Source organism: Typopeltis vanoorti, chromosome 7 (genome assembly GCF_054136105.1).
Source record: "Typopeltis vanoorti isolate ZY-2024b chromosome 7, IOZ_Tvanoo_1.0, whole genome shotgun sequence".
In the NCBI taxonomy this organism is placed as follows: domain Eukaryota; kingdom Metazoa; phylum Arthropoda; class Arachnida; order Uropygi; family Thelyphonidae; genus Typopeltis; species Typopeltis vanoorti.
In genome coordinates, this window is record NC_143555.1 from 64,485,527 (window position 1) to 64,503,827 (window position 18,301).

The 18,301-nt window shown below is 35.2% G+C and overlaps 1 protein-coding gene across 2 annotated transcripts in view; it reads right to left on the reverse strand.

The window, feature by feature from the left end:
- Nucleotides 1-18,301, reverse strand: part of LOC150104731 (protein meiotic P26-like) — a 298,850-nt gene that overhangs the window by 246,903 nt on the left and 33,646 nt on the right. For both annotated transcript variants that reach the window (XM_090395315.1, XM_090395314.1), the window contains exon 3: nucleotides 11,711-11,917. In XM_090395315.1, coding sequence (XP_090251441.1) covers nucleotides 11,711-11,917 — 207 coding nt within the window. The remainder of the gene's footprint in view (nucleotides 1-11,710; nucleotides 11,918-18,301) is intronic.

Genomic DNA, 18,301 nt, shown 5'->3' on the forward strand with positions numbered 1-18,301 from the left:
ATTCATCATCCTGTCTTGGTTTAAGCCAATAAACAATATAATTAGGCTGGCCAAAGTCCCAAATCACCAGTCCATTCTTATTTGCTCAGCCAGTCCGATAGAATCCCACTTATTGTACTCAAGAAATGTGCTCCTGAATTAACACCTGTTCTTTATCACCTATACACTGAATTGTACTTGGCTGGCATTCACTCTACAGCATGGAAACAGTTCCATATACAGCCAATCCCCCTCCCTAAAAAAAGATGATAAATGTTTACTATCAAGCTATCGACCTATTGCTCTCTCTCTCACCTCAATTTAGTCCAAAGTAATGGAGAAGGTTATCAATACTGTTGTCTAGTTAGTGACCACCAATATGGATTTTGCTAATCTAGATCCACAGGAGATCTCCTGGCCTACATCATGTACCGCTGAATGATGAAAAGGTTTGGTGAAACCTGTGCCATTGCACTTGACATTTCCAAAGCTTTTGATAGGATCTGGCATCAAGGGCTTCTTTACAAATTACCATCGTATGAAATGCATTTATCCTAGTGTAACTGGATTGCAGTTTTTCTCTCAGATTGATCCTCACATTTAATGGTAGATGGTGTACTCTCTTCAGATATTTCTGTTAATGCAGGTTCTTTCAAGGCTGTTTCATCACCCTCTTCCTGTTTTATATAGATGACCTGCTCTCACTAACTGCAAACCCTATTCATAGTTTTGCTGATGACAGCACTCTCTACTCATCCTAATCATATGACAAGCCTTGCAAGTGCTAAAACATCTGAAGCTTCAAGATTTATAACTGCTCTGAATAGTGATCTCCAGAGTATCCTTGATTGGGGTGAAAACAACATAATCAATTTCAATGCTTCTATTCATAACAGTGCTTCATAGTATAAACACTACCAAGAGAGGAAAAATACATTTATTAAACTTACTAATATTTTGTTCGTTTTCTACCCAGTACTTTCATCATGTTGATCTATCATTTTGTTTTGGTTTAAGCCAATAAAGAATATAATTTGGCTGGCCAAGTCACAAATTACTTGGCCATTCTTATTTGTTCAGCCAGTCCTCGTGGAATTCCACCTATTCAAATTGTAACTAACAGAACTAATGTCCTTACAGGGCACCCTCTATGGGCCCCTGATAACTATAAAGTTAATCTGGTGAAGTCAGGCTATCAGGTCTCAAAATGAGAGTCTCCCAGATCTTTGGCAAATTAACGTAATCATACTTGTTGAGGTTGGTAGAGTGAAGAAGCCTGGTAGAAAACCAGTAAAATGTTAGTATATTTATTTTTTCCTCTTGGCATTGTTTATACCTTGAAGCACTATTATGAATAATCAATGACACTAAGCCTTTCCATGCTTTGCTTTCAAAACAGTTTTGTTTGTTTTCTCACGAAAAAGACCTCATCTTCTCCGCTTACTTCTGATAATGCACAGCTCAACAGTCATGACTAAATCTCTCTTCTCGAACTGACTCTTAGTCCCAAACCTTTTCTGGTATAATCGTATTACTTCTATAGTATCATCAGCTTTCAAAAAACTTGCCATTTTTTGTTGCTCAAGATAGTACTTCTCTTCTGACTAGGTACTTACCCTGCATAAATCCCAAATCCAGCCAACCTTGGAACACTTTCTTCATGTTTTTGGGTGGTGCACCTCAGACCTCCCTAAAATTCTTGATGCTGTTCAGAAAAGGGCAGTTCACTTGATTAATGACACCTCTTGCAGACCCTCTTCAGCCTCTTTCTCAAGAAGATCAGTTTCTGCACTGTGTTCCTTCTACAGATATTTCCATGGCAACTGTTCAGCAGAACCAGCATCCATTGTGTCTCCCATTTCTGCCAGATCTACAGGAACTTGAGCAATAGCTGCTCAGCATTCCTTTACAGTCGACCTACATACTAAACAAATCTGCTACTCTCAGTCATCTTTTGTTCTATCCATGGGGAAGCTATTTTATGGAACAGCCTTCTCCATGAAGCATTTCCAAAAAATTACAACCTCCAGCAGTTTAAGAATAATATCAATGGATTCCTCTGCTCCTGATCTTTGTCCACACACAACATTTGCTATAGGCCCTTCTGCCTCTCATGTGTGGGAGTAATATATATACATAAATCAAAGCATGCACCTACCAATGAGGCACAGTATGCGAGGGTGAGGAGTTGGTTCTTTGCATTCCACATTCCTTAAAAAGCGATGTGGATATACTCACCCAGTTAACTAACTTTGACTCTTATGAAGCCTCCTTCATCAAAATCTTGTCTTCATTTTGTTTATACTTAATTCAAAAATAGCTGCAAACAAACTATCACCACATTTAAAAATGAATTTGTAAAAAACTAAATGCAGGAACCTTGCATCGTGTCCAAATAGTAGTTATGTCTTCTGGTCTCTTTCCTTCTCTGCAACTTTTGCCTAACCCTGCTTTTACCTCTTTGGCATACACAGAGATGATTCAAATGCATCATTCTCTATAGAAAAAGTCAATCTCCAAAAAATCTTACTTTTTCTTCAATTCTTGTATTGATCTGGTAAATATCCTCCTACCATTTGCAACACAACGCATTCAATTCTCCCCTCTTTGATTTTTCACCCAGAGGGGATCAGAAAAATCTTGTCTAATCTGTTCCTGATGACATTTTTCCAATCATTCTTAAGATTTGTGCTCAATGACTTAAAAGTGATATGTAACGGGGATTATTTCCTATTTTGTTTCACTATTATCTATCCTGGAACCTGGAATTAGCCCACATTCAACCTGTTCCTTATAAGAGCAACAAATCTTTATTGTCCAATTACCTGTGATATGCCAAACCTTGAAAGGGACACTCATTCTTACCATGCTCACAACTAAATGGCAATCACTTCCTATTTCAAAATCCCTGGTCCTTCATAACCTGTATTTTGAAAGTGATATCTGAAGATACGACTGTATCTTTTTCATCGACATACCCTCAACCTTCACTCTGATTTAGATATATAGACAACATTTTTTTTTTAGCGTGGCCTCACAACAAAGATTCCTTACCTTCCTTTTTAGCCAAAATAAGTACTTTACACCCTCGTATCAAATTTACCATGGAAATTGAAAAAGACAAATTATCCTTTTTAGACATCCTTCTCGTCCGTTCACCACCAGGTAATTTAACAGCATCAGTTTACAGAAAACCCACTTTTAGTGGATGTTACATTATCAAACAATCTGCACATGATCCTTGTCAAAAGACAAAAATCATAAAATGTTTAATTCGACAAGTTAGAACTAATTGTTCAACTTCCCATCATTTACAGAAAGAACTTCCTACTATCAAATAACACGTGAAATTAAATGGCTTCTCCGAAAGGACCACACAACATCTGTTCGACTCCTAAAGGCCAAACCAAAACATCAAAGAATCAATACGTCGAGTTCCATTCGTATATATATCTCTGGAATTTCAGAACCAATTTTAAGAATTTTGAATAAATATGATTTAACAGCTACTTCTATTCCTATTAATAAATTATCTACCTATTTCACCTCATCTAAAGATAAACACTCAACTATGTCTCTTCCTGGTGTGTAACTGCCATCTATCTTACGAGGGTGCTCAGAAAAGTTCTCAACCTCGACCATAGATGACAACACTATCAGCAAGATTTTTTTTTTTTTCCCTAAGTTGGTACATCTGTCATAAGCATCCATGTGAAATTGCAAGTCATTCTATCGAGTAGTTTTTTTTATATAGCTGTCTGTATCCCTTGAAATGGATAAAATTGAGTATCGTGCGTGAGTAATCATTTGAATAAAGTAAAGAGCTGTTAACACCTCCAATTTTGATATCAAGCCTAATACCACTTTTCTTCATATGATTTATACAGATAATTAATAACAACGAAGATAGAGCACACCATTGTCTGACCCCTCCAATTTTAATTGCTGACTTACACCTCAAATATAAATCATGTATTGCCCAACATAATATGTCTTTCACACCATATAACTGTAGTATTTTGAATAATTTTTCTCAAGCACCTTGTCAAATGACTGTTCCAGATTAAAAAAATCTTTTATGTAATATCTGTTGTGACCAAGACTTCATCTTCTTTAATAGTATCTTTTAATCTTTTTCTAGGTCTTTCTGTTCTTCTTTTATTCTTTGGTTTCCAACTATAGACTTGTTTTATTATTCTATTTTCACTTCTTCTTTCCACATGTTCAATCCATTTTATTCTTCGGGTTGCTACCCACTGTTTATTGCTTGTATTTCACACTGTTTTCTTATATCTGTATTTTTTATTTTATCTAATCTAGCATATGTGAGATTGATAAGACAGAAGAACCGCTGATACTAAAAAAAAAAAAAAAAAAAAAAAAAAAAAAAAAAAAAAAAAACTAATGAATGTAGGATTCCCGAAAGTGTGGATAATTCCGATAACAATCGAATGTTATGTATACTGAGTCTCAGTAAACAAAATAAAATTCTTGGAAAATGGAGCGAAATATACACAAACCAGAGAAATGCACATAACACGTGCAACAAATTTTACGAGACGATTTGCTGCTCCATCAAACCATATTTATTCCTGCAATACTCTCTCTCTTCATAAGTTTTTTTTTTTTTTAATTATGCCATCATAAATTCACTTATTCATGTTTAGACTTCATAGGATCGTGCTATTCGCTCTACCCAGCAACTTATAGGACACACATATCACAAATGATAATTATTAATAATTCTTGTACCCTTAATGAAAGTGTTTCTACTCACACTTATTCTACTTTCCTATTCTTACATGTCTTATAAATGATGGTTCACATATTTTCATCTTTGAATATTTCAAATATACCAACCAAATATAGCATTCTCCTTCATTGTTGTTTTCTAATAAATCCTAAAACAGATTGTTTCCCTACTCTACGGAGAAGTACTCAAACTTATCCTGCAATTAATTGCATTGGACCAATTAAGATGAGCGCTGATGTACTATACCCTCTCAAAACTTCCATAAATCGATAAAAATGCAATCACACGGTCATGGGCATCCACGGGGGGGGGAGAGAGGACTTCCCCCTGGGATTGATTAAAAAATTCCATAAATTATAATCGTAAAATTGATTGAGATATGTAATCTTACACCCTCGACTCTGGGACACTTTGTCTGTCTTAAAATTTTATTATGGGTTGGCCTGTTTCAGCCCACGGCAGGGTAAACACAAACACGTGTTTTATTGCAGCAATAAAACATGTGTTCCTGTTTTTGGTTCATCTTTTTCTGATTTGTGAACAGTAACCAGTTAGTTTGCCCTCTGTGTCAATTCACATTTCACTGAGTGAAGTGTGAATTGTAAATTTATAGTGAAACAAATTTAAACAGAAAAATACATTTTTAAAAGGTAAGTATATGTAATTTAATATTATTTTATTTATTAGTTTTATGAGTTTTTTGCTTTTAAACTGAAATAATTTAATTTAGGATTAATTAATTAGTCGATTTTTAATAAAATATTCTGGTCATGTGAAATTGTGCTATGAAATTGTGCTATAAACTATTAATTCTGAATACTTTTTTTCCCAAGAATTAAAGATCATTAAAATACATCAACAAATAATTACATGAAATAAAAAAAAAGCTAAAAATCATTTATTGATGTAATTATTTGTCTCCAAGCTTTGCCCCCCCCCTCTGGAAAATTTTCTGAAGACACACAGATATGCATACAGTCAAATTGACATGAAATTTGTAGCACGGGGGTTGCATAACCAACACAATCGAAATGTGCACACGATGCCACTGATATAATATATATATATATATATATATATATATATATATTGTGCTTGCATAATATATCTTGATTTCCTTTTTTACAGATGGGCACTAAGAGAGCTCTACTCCAGTCATCTGGAATTTGACTTTCGGACCAGGCTTTCTGAATTGAGCAGTGCAACCACTTTAAAACTGCTATATCGTAATATAGTCCGCGCGGTTAGCCTAGTGGCTATGCGCTTTGCAACCATATGCCTGGAAAAGGATTGTCCTGGGTTCAATTCCCATCGCCAACGTGAGGAGCTTAAAGATCTTTCTCAGACATAGCCAAGTTATCCAGTCTTGGGCGTGGACAGCAGGGTTTCACCCCCATTTATCTGGGGGTTTTTCCTCCAGCAAGCAGGCAAACCGGCCCCATGAACATATGCAGCTACAGCCATAGAATTACGTAGAAGGGAGAAGATATATCTCAATATAGGAGCATTTTTTGGTCAAATGCCATATATTCCGGCTGTTCTTCATATTCCAGGTTTGTGATGACTTTTTCTACCTCAAATACTGATATGCACTGCAGAGTACACTGCTCGTTTCATTTTTCATTTCATTTGTTTCATTCATCAAAGTAATTCTAAGAAGATATCCAAATTATCTTCAGTTTTCATGTCATCTCTGATATTCCTTTTACAGTACTCATTCCTCTATTTCTTAGATTTTTCAATGATCTCCAAAAGATTTTGCCACTGTCTGGATATTTATATTCTTAGAGATGTCTTCCAATGACTTCCGTTTAGCTACTATCAAAACACTGCTTTGCTTTCTTAATCCTTCCCTCTTCTCAGAGCACATATTGACTTATTTGCCTGGAACTTCTGATATATCTTTTCCAGTATTGGCACTTTAACTCCTCTATTCAAAAATACAGGTCTGACTTTTGTATTCCTACAGACACAGTTCCTTTCCATAATGCACAGCATTATACACATCCTTAAGGATATGTGCATTACATTATGGGATACTAAGGCAATTAATGTGAAGTCATTAGCCTCTATATATAAGTAGCCCAGTCGTGAAGTGACCTCATATGTTTTTTTGCTTATACTTGGATAAAGGATGAAACAAGAATATAACTACATGGCATCTTTAATTTATAGTATAACCAAGTGGAAAAATCTCTAAGCCAGAGTATTTTAGTAATAAGGTGTGACACCTTCTGATTACTTGTTATATGGAAAATATGACTTCTGCATTACTTCAATCTTGGTATCAATTCTGGGTCTGGCTCCCACTAATAAGACTTCAATGAAAGTTGAAACTGGTCTGGGTAGTGGCCCTTCCCATAATGCATAACATTATACAGGGTGGCCATAAAATAACTTTCCCTCTTTGGAGGCATCTGTAGCTAAAACCAATAAATGGAATGAGAGCAAATTTCATATTGAGAGTTTTGAAGGCATGGGGAGATGATTTCCGCGAAAAAAGATTTAGTACCAAAAGTGGCCAACAGGGGAAAATTTGGCACTGGCAGAGCCGAAAGCAGTTTACTGCAAATATATGCAGTAAACGCAGATAAAAGGATTATGCAAATTTTATTGTGTTTACATTACAGCAGTGCCACCAATTCCACTTAAAAAGGGATTGGGAACGTTCAGGCAGTTATTCGAATGACTGTCTGGTTATCAGTCAGTTCTTTCTGACGGCATGGCTGCCTCGATCCCTGGCCATCACTCCATGTGACTTTTGGCTGTGAGGGATATTTGAAATCCGTTGTGTATGTTGGTGGCATTCCCAACTTGCATGTCTTGAAAGAGAACATAAAACGGGCTGTTATGAACATCCGATCTGACTCCTTAAGCTCAACTGTAGAGCATGTTACACACCGGATGTAATTTGTTGTACACAAGAAAGGTCAACACTTTGAAAATCATGTATGTGGTCCAAAGGACCCTGATTCTGAGGAATAAAACATTATTCCATGTGATTTCAATGACTACATTAATTTCTGTGTCTCTCCCAAGTTGTTGTTTTAGTTTAATTATTATCATCATCATTGTAACGCATCACATTCAGCTAGAATGAGTGACGCAGCTGTTGCTTATACCGTCGAAATGTTATTAATCCATTTTATCTGCCTTTAATGTAATTATCCGCTTGTTTTCGGCTCTGCCAGCAGCAAAATTTCCCCTATCGGTGACATTTGGTACTAAATCTTTTTTTTTGCGGAAATCATCTCCCCATGCCTTCAAAAGTCTCAACATAAAATTTGGTCTCATTCCATTTATTGGTTTTAAATACAGATGCCTCCAAAGAGGGAAAGTTATTTATGGCCACCCTCTACATGTCCTTAAGAATGTGTATTGCATTATGGGATATTAAGGCAATTGATGTGAAGTCAACCTCTATATACAAGTAGCCCATTTGTGAAGTGACTTCATGTGCAAACTTTGTTTGCTTACACTTGGATAAAGAATGAAACTAAGAATATAACTTCTTGACACCTTTGATGTTTTCAAACTATCATAAACTTCAATATCCTTCACCACATGTCAATCTTACTGAAAATATCAATTGTTTCCTTCAGGGTGTGACAGTGAGTCTCCAAGATTTGGTTCTTGTTTTCAAACTATCATTTCTTCTTGAATAATATTCATATATTAGATTCTACAGTGCGCCTTTGAAAGCTGTTTGACTAATTCTTTCTAAAACTCTAGTACATATTTTTATTTTCAAAATGAAATACATTCTATCCTCCTTAAAACTAAATGGTGATCACTTCCTATTTCAAATTCCCTGTATACTCGTATATTCAGAATCAGCATGAAGATATCACTATCAATAACATAGTCAATGGGACTTTTCTTATTTCTTCTATCTTCTCTCCATGTGGATTTGTGCACATATTTATGCTGGAACATGGTGTTAGTAATGATTACTCCAGACTATACAGAAATCCAGCAAGTTTTGGTCTTTCTCCAAATTTTCCCCAAACACTTCTTCATGTCTCCTACTGTCTTTTTACTCTACTGCTTAGATCTCTAATAAGGGCGAACTTTTATTTTATTTTATTTTATTTTTTTTTTTCCCCGATGGCTTCAAGTTCCTCCACTTTTTCCTTAGTAGAACTGATGTTTGTCAACATCCCTACTTGAAAGTGACACTCCTCCCTTTTACCTGATCATTACTGCTTAAAAGATGCTTATAGATGTCATTTAGAATCTTGCCTCCCCCCCAATGGATACCAGAAAGACAGATGATGATACAGCATTATGAGATTTCATGCCAGCTGAGTCACCCAGTTAAACAAGGCCTGCATTATTTTTGTCAGGGAACAGGGTGAACAGAGAAAAGTCAGCTATTGGAACAAACTAACTCAATATCTAGAAGAACAACAACAAACCCAATGTCAGAAGAACTGAAGATAGGAACCATAAACATAAGGAGCATTAATGGAAAGAAAATCAAACTTGCAGAACTGCAAAAGTACCACATGGACATTACCAGAACTGGCATTACTGTGATGAAGACAAAAAAACAGGTAAGTTCTTACTAAATATTAAGTACAGGATGTCATGTTCAAGAAATAACAATCATGGAAACGAAGGAAGGAGGAGCAATAGCATTCAACACCAAATACAAAAATAAAGTGCTTGATTATAAGGAAATTTCAAGTAGAGTTATGCAGACAAACTACAAACTGGGGAAATGGACAATGAAACTTATTTGTGCACAGAAGGTTTTCCTAATGAAAAAGTGGAGGATTCTGATCACTAGAGTAGGCAGCTGATATATTAAAAAATAAATAAAATAAAAATAACAAAATGGATAAAGTAGTCTCCTTGTTGAATATCTAAACAGCTGACTATGAAATGGATTGAACCAGGCATACAAAAATGTTTTAGCAAAGTTTGGAGAAAATGGCATGGCTAATAATAATGGTACCTGCTGGATTTCTGCTCAGGATATGGGCTAGTCGTTATTAATATTAATACCATGTACCCTAATAAAGAAATTCACAAGTTCACATGGAGAAAAGATGCATGAAATAAGAAAATGCTCAATGACTATGTCATTGTTGATAGTGATATCTTCAGGCTGGTTCAGAATACAAGAGTGAACAGAGGATTTGAAATTGGAAGTGACCATCAGTTAGTTTTAAGTAGGATAAAATTGAGTATTACATTGAAGAAAACAGTATAAGGAAGTTTTAAAAGGAATTAAAATTGAGCAGCTTTTTAAGGTAAACTGTAAATTCAACTATACAAACATTATTGAAGAAAAAAGAAAACAGCATGCAAACAAGAGCTAAACAAGTCTCAGTGGAAAACTCGGAAGAAAACATTGATTGATTCAGCTAGGTAGGTATGTGGTGAAGTGGTCCAAGGATAGAAAACTACTAACACCATAGCTGATATCACAATATAGAAAAAAAAATCAGAAAAATTTGGAGACTTGAAAAAGCTTAAAATAGAGGAAAGAGAGCTGTAAGAGGAATCACAGATAATAAAGGTGACATGAAAACTGAAGATATTCTAGATGTCTGGATTAATTACTTTAAAATACTGCAAAACGAGCAGTGACAAAATAGTTTGCATCCCTCTTGAAAATTTTCAAGAGGGATGCAAACAGAAGTACATATCAATACTAATAAAAATAAATAAATAATGCTAATGCTTTTTATTTACTTATAGGGAGTAGGCAAGGCTTTTTAACCCTATCTAGCTTTTGGAGACTGAGTAGGCAGTTCAATCTCAACCGGTAGCCAATCAGAGATAGCTGGCCCAAAACTATCACTAACTATAAGCGGTAACTGATGAAGAGACTGGCAAACAAGTGCTGCCATCTCTTGGTACCTAACCCTAACAGGATATGTTAGTGTCTCAACAGTAACATATCTTGTTAGGGTTCTATGGTCAATTTTCTTGGGTTCATTGGATGAAATACTGTTTCAGGGAGAAAAAACCTGCTTGCCGGTGCCAGAGATTTGGCAAGCGGGTTTTTTCTCATGGAAACTCAGGTCTTTCGTCTTGTACTTGAGGTACAAAATGCCATCAAAAACTTGAGTAGAAAGACAGCTGGAGTAGATGACACTCAACCAGAAATTATGAAATATGGAGATATAAAAGTTTTGCAGTGGCTACAACGCATAAATTAGATGGTCAAATTTCAAATAATTATTAAAAAGGGGATAATGCTGAATGTGATGAGAACTGGAGGAATGTCTCTACTAAGTATTCCAATTAAAATTTATGCAAGCATACTTGAGAAGAGGCTGATAAACATTGTAGCAGAGAAACCTGGAGAAAAACAAGCTGGGTCCAGGTCAAACAGAGGTTTGCCAAGAACAGATTTTCACTTTACAACAAATAGTTGTGAAAGCATGGGAATATAACATTGATCTCTAATTAAGTTTTGCAGATGTAAGATGCCCAGAAAAATGCTTTTCAAAACACTATAATTATATTAGAAAGGATTTTCCATTCAAGTTGATTTAATCATGTTTCTCATTTCTCATCTGAAAGATCTAATGCTTAGGATGTATTAAATATACTTTATTGCTTTGTGTTTTGCATCTACAAAAATTATATAACATTTTTTGGAGGATCTCTTAAAACAAGAGAAATGTTATATATTTTTGGACTATTTTCTTAGTTCTTTTTATATAAGTACCTAGGTTATTGTCTATTGTGAATTCTTTGTTAATTCAGTTTTGACAGGATCTGAACTAAATGTAAAAAAGGTATTCATAAATCATTATTGTCACCAACTTCTCAACTGATATGAGATGAAATGACATGAAATGCAAGTAGCTCCCAATGTTTACGTTTCATTATTAACTGACTTCATTTTATTAAAGATAGCATAATCAACACTATTAAAATATGAAAACTAAGTACGGCTCTCAGTTTTCAATTTAAAAATCTTAATAAGTAAAAATATATATACACATATAACATTACCATATGATTTTCAAAACATCTCATATACTGATGAGCTGTAACACAATTATTGCAAAGAAAGGTGGCACAATCACTACAACGAGCAACAGCTTTCTCCTTTGCCTTGCAACTGGTACAAACAATCTGCATATTTTCTATTGCCAGTAATTCTAATTGACTGCATGTAACAAAATCTAGAGGAAGACCTCTAATTCCTTTACTGGATATCTAGTACAAAACAAACAATACAAGCAGAGATTAAATTTCATAAAATACACTATGAAAATCCACAAATGCCAATAAACCTAAAAATTGTTTACCTTTAATATAACGTGTGCTTTAAATCATAACAGCTTTCAAATTCTAAAAGAGTCTAAAAATATATTTAAAGAAGTTATAAGAGAAGTATGTGGTGAAGAGCTGACATAACTGAACTTTTAACATGTTAATAAACCACAGTAATTCGAATGAACCAATTTAATTACACTAATATTTCATGTTAATATCCAGAGCATACTCAAAGCAACTGTAAGAGTTAAAAACAAAGGAGAAACAAACTCATTCAATGACTGAATGTTAAGTAATTGGGTCACTGCTAAGTACTGATATTTGGAACTATTAGGACTCTGACTGTAGGAAGGAAGAGAAGTATGAATAATTTTTTTTTAAGGTTACATGGTGGACAGCATTCATAGTGAAGAGTTTATGGAGACAAAAATGCATGTGCTGAGTAATTACTTTACTTATAAATAAGGAATAAAATACACAAAGATTATTGAAGAAAAAATGAAAGAGTTTGAGAACAGGAATCAAACCTTGGAGATTCAGTGGCAAACTCTGAAGAAAACATTGATTGATTCTGCCAGAGAGGCATGTGGTGAGGTTGTCTAAGGATAAAAAAAATCAGAACTCCCTGGTGGACACAGGAAGTTAAAGAGGCAGTGAAGGAAAAGAAGAAAGCATACCAAAAGTTCCTATCAAATAAGTCAGCTTGTGCTCTTAGAGAATATAGAGACAAATGCAAGAATGCTAAACACTGTGTAAAACTAGCTAAACAAAAGTCACGGGAGGACTTTGGCAAGAATATAGAAAATAAATATCAAGAAGGTGGCAAAATATTCTGGAGGTTGTTGAAGAAGCTTAAGAATGGAGGAAAGAGTGATGTAAAAGGAATTAGAGATGATAAAGGTGACATGAAAACGAGAGAAAAAGATATCCTTGAAGTATGGAGTAATTACTTTGAAAAACTGCTAAATGAAACAAGCAGTGATGACAGCACATTGGTAAAAAACACTGACCAGGCATGCAGTCAGGAATACATATCCATACTTGAAGTAGAAAAATCCATCAAAGGCTTGAAATGTGGAAAGGCAGCAGGAGTAGATGATATTTGACCAGAAATGCTGAAATATGGTGGTATAAGAGTCTTACAGTGGCTGCACTGCATAGTTCAGAAAGCCTGGACAGAGGGACGAATTCCCGATGATTGGAGTACAGCTCTCATAGTACCCATATATAAAAAGGGAAATAAAACTGCATGTGAGAATTACAGAGGTATTTCCCTACTGAGTGTTCCTGGTAAGATCTATGCAAGTATACTTGAGAAACGGTTGAGAAGAATTGTGGAAGAAAAGCTTGGTGAAGAACAAGCTGGATTCAGGCCAAATAGAGGCTGTCAGGATCAGATCTTCACTTTACGACAAACAGTCGAGAAAGCATGGGAATATAACAAAGATCTGTATTTAAGTTTTGTTGATCTGGAAAAGGCATATGACAAGGTGCCAAGAGAGAAGCTATTCAATACGCTGCAGTTATATGGTGTGAATGGGGCATTATATCAAGCAATACTTAGTCTTTATTTGAGTTGTAAGTCAGCAGTTAGAACTGAAGGAAGTACAGGAAGATGGTTTAATGTTAAATCTGGTGTGAGACAAAGATGTACATAATCCCCTCTGTTATTCATTATCTATATGGATCACATTATGAAGTGGTATTAAACATGATATCAAAATTGGAGATGTTAATGTCAGCTCTTTGCTTTATGTGGATGATGTTATACTTCTAAATAAATCTGCTACAAGTCTGCAAGATTCTCTTACTAAATTGAATAGCTGTTGTAATAGATATGGTATGAAGGTCAGCAATAAAAAGACAAAGACAATGAAAATAGGCAGAATAATTGGAAATGTCAACTGTGTTGTGAATGGAGAACCTGTGGAACAAGTAAAACATTTCTGCTATTTAGGCACGATTTTTACTGAAGATGGTAAATTAAATATAGAAATAGACAACAGAATCAGCAAAGCTGGTATGGTGGGAAGTCAATTGAATAAATTCATATGGAATAACAGAGAAATTAGTCGGAACACTAAATTAGCTGTATACAAGACAGTGTTCAAACCAGTTTTAACTTATGGATCTGAGAGCTGGGTCAGAAGTAAAACACTTGACCAAAGACTAGAGACCACAGAAATGAGAGTCCTGAGAAAGATTATAGGCGTGAACAGATGGCATCAATGGCAATATCATATTAAAAACAAGGATATTAGGAAAGAACTTGACATTGTCAGCATCCAGGAATGCATTAGCAGAGCTAATCTCAGGTGGTATGGTCACTTAAACAGAATGGGCGAGGAAAGATTAGCAAAACAAGTGTTCTCTGCCAGGTTGGCAGCAAAACGACCCAGAGGAAGACCTAGATATAGGTGGATTGATACAATACAAAGTGCTTTAGACGATAGAAATATAAGATCTGATAATCTTGGAGTCTTGACGAGTAACAGACTGATTTGGAGGAAAATTGTAGATAGGAAATTAATAATGATGTAATTTTTTTCAATGTAGTACTATCATATCCTGTACACCCCTTGAGGATACATGGCAGGAATTTGATGATGATGATGATAAATAAGAAAATAATACTTGACGTTTCGACCTCTGTATCCAGGTCATCATCAGGAAAACATACATATGCACAGGACACAAGCTACCTCTCCCATTCTGTTAAAGTGACCAAACCCAGTGGTGCACTCAGGATTTTATCTTGGGGGGGGAGAAGCACTCACAATTTAATCTTGGGGAGGGGAGTCGAGTTAAGTAGACGATCATTATGCCTTGCATACGACCTATGACTACACATCTGCAGTGATCAGCAATACATGATACCCATGATCTCCTTTGGTTCAGCTCGGGCAAACGAAGTTGCGCTCAGTCCAACTGAGCAATACTTCATTCGCCTTACGTTAACAGCGGCCGTGATTCCCGAGAGCTATAGGGTATTCATACCTTATGTGACCGCTAATTCATAAGTAGTATAGAAATAGAAGACATGATACAACATAAATAAAAAAATAATAATTTTAATTAGGAAAAGATTTTTGGAAATTTTTATAGTTTTTTTCCCCTTTTTCTTATTTTTTTTTTTGGGTGGGGGCCCCCTCCCTGGGTGCGCCACTGATCATACCACCTTAATTAACACATTCTAGGATGCTAACAATGTCAAGTTCTTTCATAATATCCTCATTTTTAATATAATATTGCCATTGATGCCATCTGTTCACACCAATAATTCTTTGTCAGGACTCTCATATCTGTGGTCTCTAGTCTTTGGTCAAGTGTTTTATTTCTAACCCAGCTCTCAGACCCATAAGTTAAAATTGGTTTGAACACTGTCTTGTATATAGCTAATTTAGAGTTTTGACTAATTTCTCTCTTATTCCACATAAATTTATTCAGTTGACTTCCTACCATACCAGCTTTGTTGATTCTGTTGTCTCTTTCCATATTTCATTTACAATCTTCATTAAAAATCGTGCCTAAGCAGCTGAAATGTTTTACTTCTTCTATAGGTTCTCCATTCACAATGTAGTTGATATTTTCAATGCTTTTGCCTATTTTCATTGTCTTTGTCTTGTTACTGCTGACCTTCATACCATATCTATTACGGCAGTTATTCAGTTTAGTCAGGGAATCTTGCGGACTTGTAACGGATTTATTTAGAAGTACAACATCCTCTGCATAGAGCAAACAGCTGAGATTAACATATCCAATTTTGATATCAGGTTTAATACCACTTTTCTTTATAATGCGATCCATACAGATAATGAATAACAGGGGATAATGTACATCCTTGTCTGACACCAGATTTAACATCAACTGCTGACTTACAACTCAAATAAAGACTAAGTATTGCTTGATATAATGCCCCATCGACACCAAACAACTGTAGTATTTTGAATAGCTTCTCTCTTTGCACCTTTGCCATATGCCTTTTGAAGATCTACAAAACTTAAATACAGATCTTTGTTATATTCTCATGATTTCTCAACTACTTGTGATAAATTGAAAATCTGATCCTGACAGCCTCTATTTGGCCTGAATCCAGCTTGTTCTTCACCAAGCTTCCCTTACACAATCCTTCTCAACCGTTTCTCAAGTATACTTTCATAAATCTTACCAGGATCACTAAGTAGAGAAATACTTCTGCAACTCTCACATTGTTTTATTTCCCTTTTTATGGATGGGTACTATGAGAATTCTACTCCAATCATCTGGAATTCATCCCTGTGACCAGGCCTTCTGAACTATGCAGTGCAGCCACTGTAAGACTTTTATACCTACATACTTTAGCATTTTAGGTCAAATATCATCTACCCCAGCTGCCTTTCCACATTTCAGGCTTTTTATAGCTTTTTCTACTTCAATTATGAATATGTATTCCTGATTGTATGCCTGGTCAGTGTTTTTTTACCACTGTTGCTGTCACTGATTCTTTCATTTAGCAATTTTTCAAAGTAATTACTCCATACATCAAGGACATATTTTTCTGCAGTTTGCTATCACCTTTAACCTCTCTAATTCCTTTCACAGCACTCTTTCCTCCTGACTAGGGTCACTTGCATTAGCTCACGCAAGTGGTCGCCGATACTTTATAGTTTATTATATTCGGCATGAAACTCTCTGATTCCAATCTTTTAGTTTCTTATTCAGTTTTAAAACAATGTGGGATTTAATATCCCCTTAATTTAAATAATGTTTAGATTGCCGAAATGAAGCTTATTAGCTCTTTATATTTAAGTAACTTAATGGTTGCACCTGTTTGGAAACTCGTATAACAGAGTATATAAGTTCTTTTCGCTATACCCTTTGTATTAATTTGGTCTAGCTACTCACTGATGAAGCCTCAAAAAAGGCTGAAACCGGTCTGGGTAGTGACCTCCCACCATAATGTAATAACAGCATACATTTCCTAGGAAATGTGTTTTTACATTATGGAAAATACCTAAGAATAGCGATCAGAACTTCACCGACTTTGCTGCGAGTTCTCCGGTATTGTACTACGTACTAGGGTCACTTGCATTAGCTCACGCTAGTGGTCGCCGATACTTTATAGTTTACTATATTTGGCATGAAACTCTCCGATTCCAATCTTTGAGTTTCTTATTCAGTTTTAAAACAATGTGGGATTTAATATCCCCTTAATTTAAATAATGTTTATATCACTGAAATGAAGCTTATTAGCTCTTTATATTTAAGTAACTCTTTCCTCCATTTCTAAGCTTCTTCGACAACCTTCAGAATATCTTGCCACCTTCCTGATATTTATATTCTATGATCTTACTACAGTCTTCCTATGACTATTGTTAGTTAGTTTTACACAGTGTTTAGATTTCTTAAATTTGTCTCTGTATTGTTTAAGAGTACAAGCTGACTTATTTGCCAGGAACTTTTGATATTCTTTCATCTTTACCTTCACTGCCTCTTTAACTTCCTGTGTCCACCATGGAGTTCTGCTTTTTCTATTCTTGCAGACAACCTCACCAAATGCCTCTTCTCCTGAATCAATCAGGATTTTCTTTAAAGCTTGCCACTGAATCTCCAAGATTTGGTTCCTGTTCTCAAACTCTATCATTTTTTCTTCAATAATCTTTTTGTGTATTTTAGTCTACAGTTCACATCTGAGAGCTGCTCAACTTTTATTCGCTTTAAAACTTTCTTACATGTTCTTTTTTTTCAATATGTAATTCAATTTTATCCTGCTCAAGACTAAATGGTCATCACTTCCAATTTCAGCTCCTCTGTACACTCTAGTGTCCTGTACCAGTGAGAAAATCACTATCAACAATAACATAGTCAATGAGACTTCTCTTATTCCTTGCCTCTTCTCTCTCTATGTGAATTTGTGTACATTTTTACGTTGGAACATTGTGTTAGTAATAACCAGTCCATGTCCTGAGCAGAAATCCAACAGGTATTTGCTATTATTATTATTAGTTTTGCTCTTTTCTCCAAATTTTCCCAAAATATTTTTGTATGTCTGATAATCATTTCCTACTCTGTTATTCAGATCCCCAACAAGGACCAACTTTTCCTTTTTCATTGTGTCAGTTGCTTTCTCTAAAACCTCAAAAAATTCCTCCACTTCTTCAACAGAATCTTCTGTGGAACCATAGGCACAAATAAGTCTCATTGTCCAGTTCCCCCATTCTGATATTTCCTCACATCATTCTACTTGAAATGGCGTGCCATTCAAGAAGATTAGACTCATATTTAGTGTTGAAAACTATGGCTACTCCTTTTCCTTAATTGTCATTGCCTGAATATAACATTTTG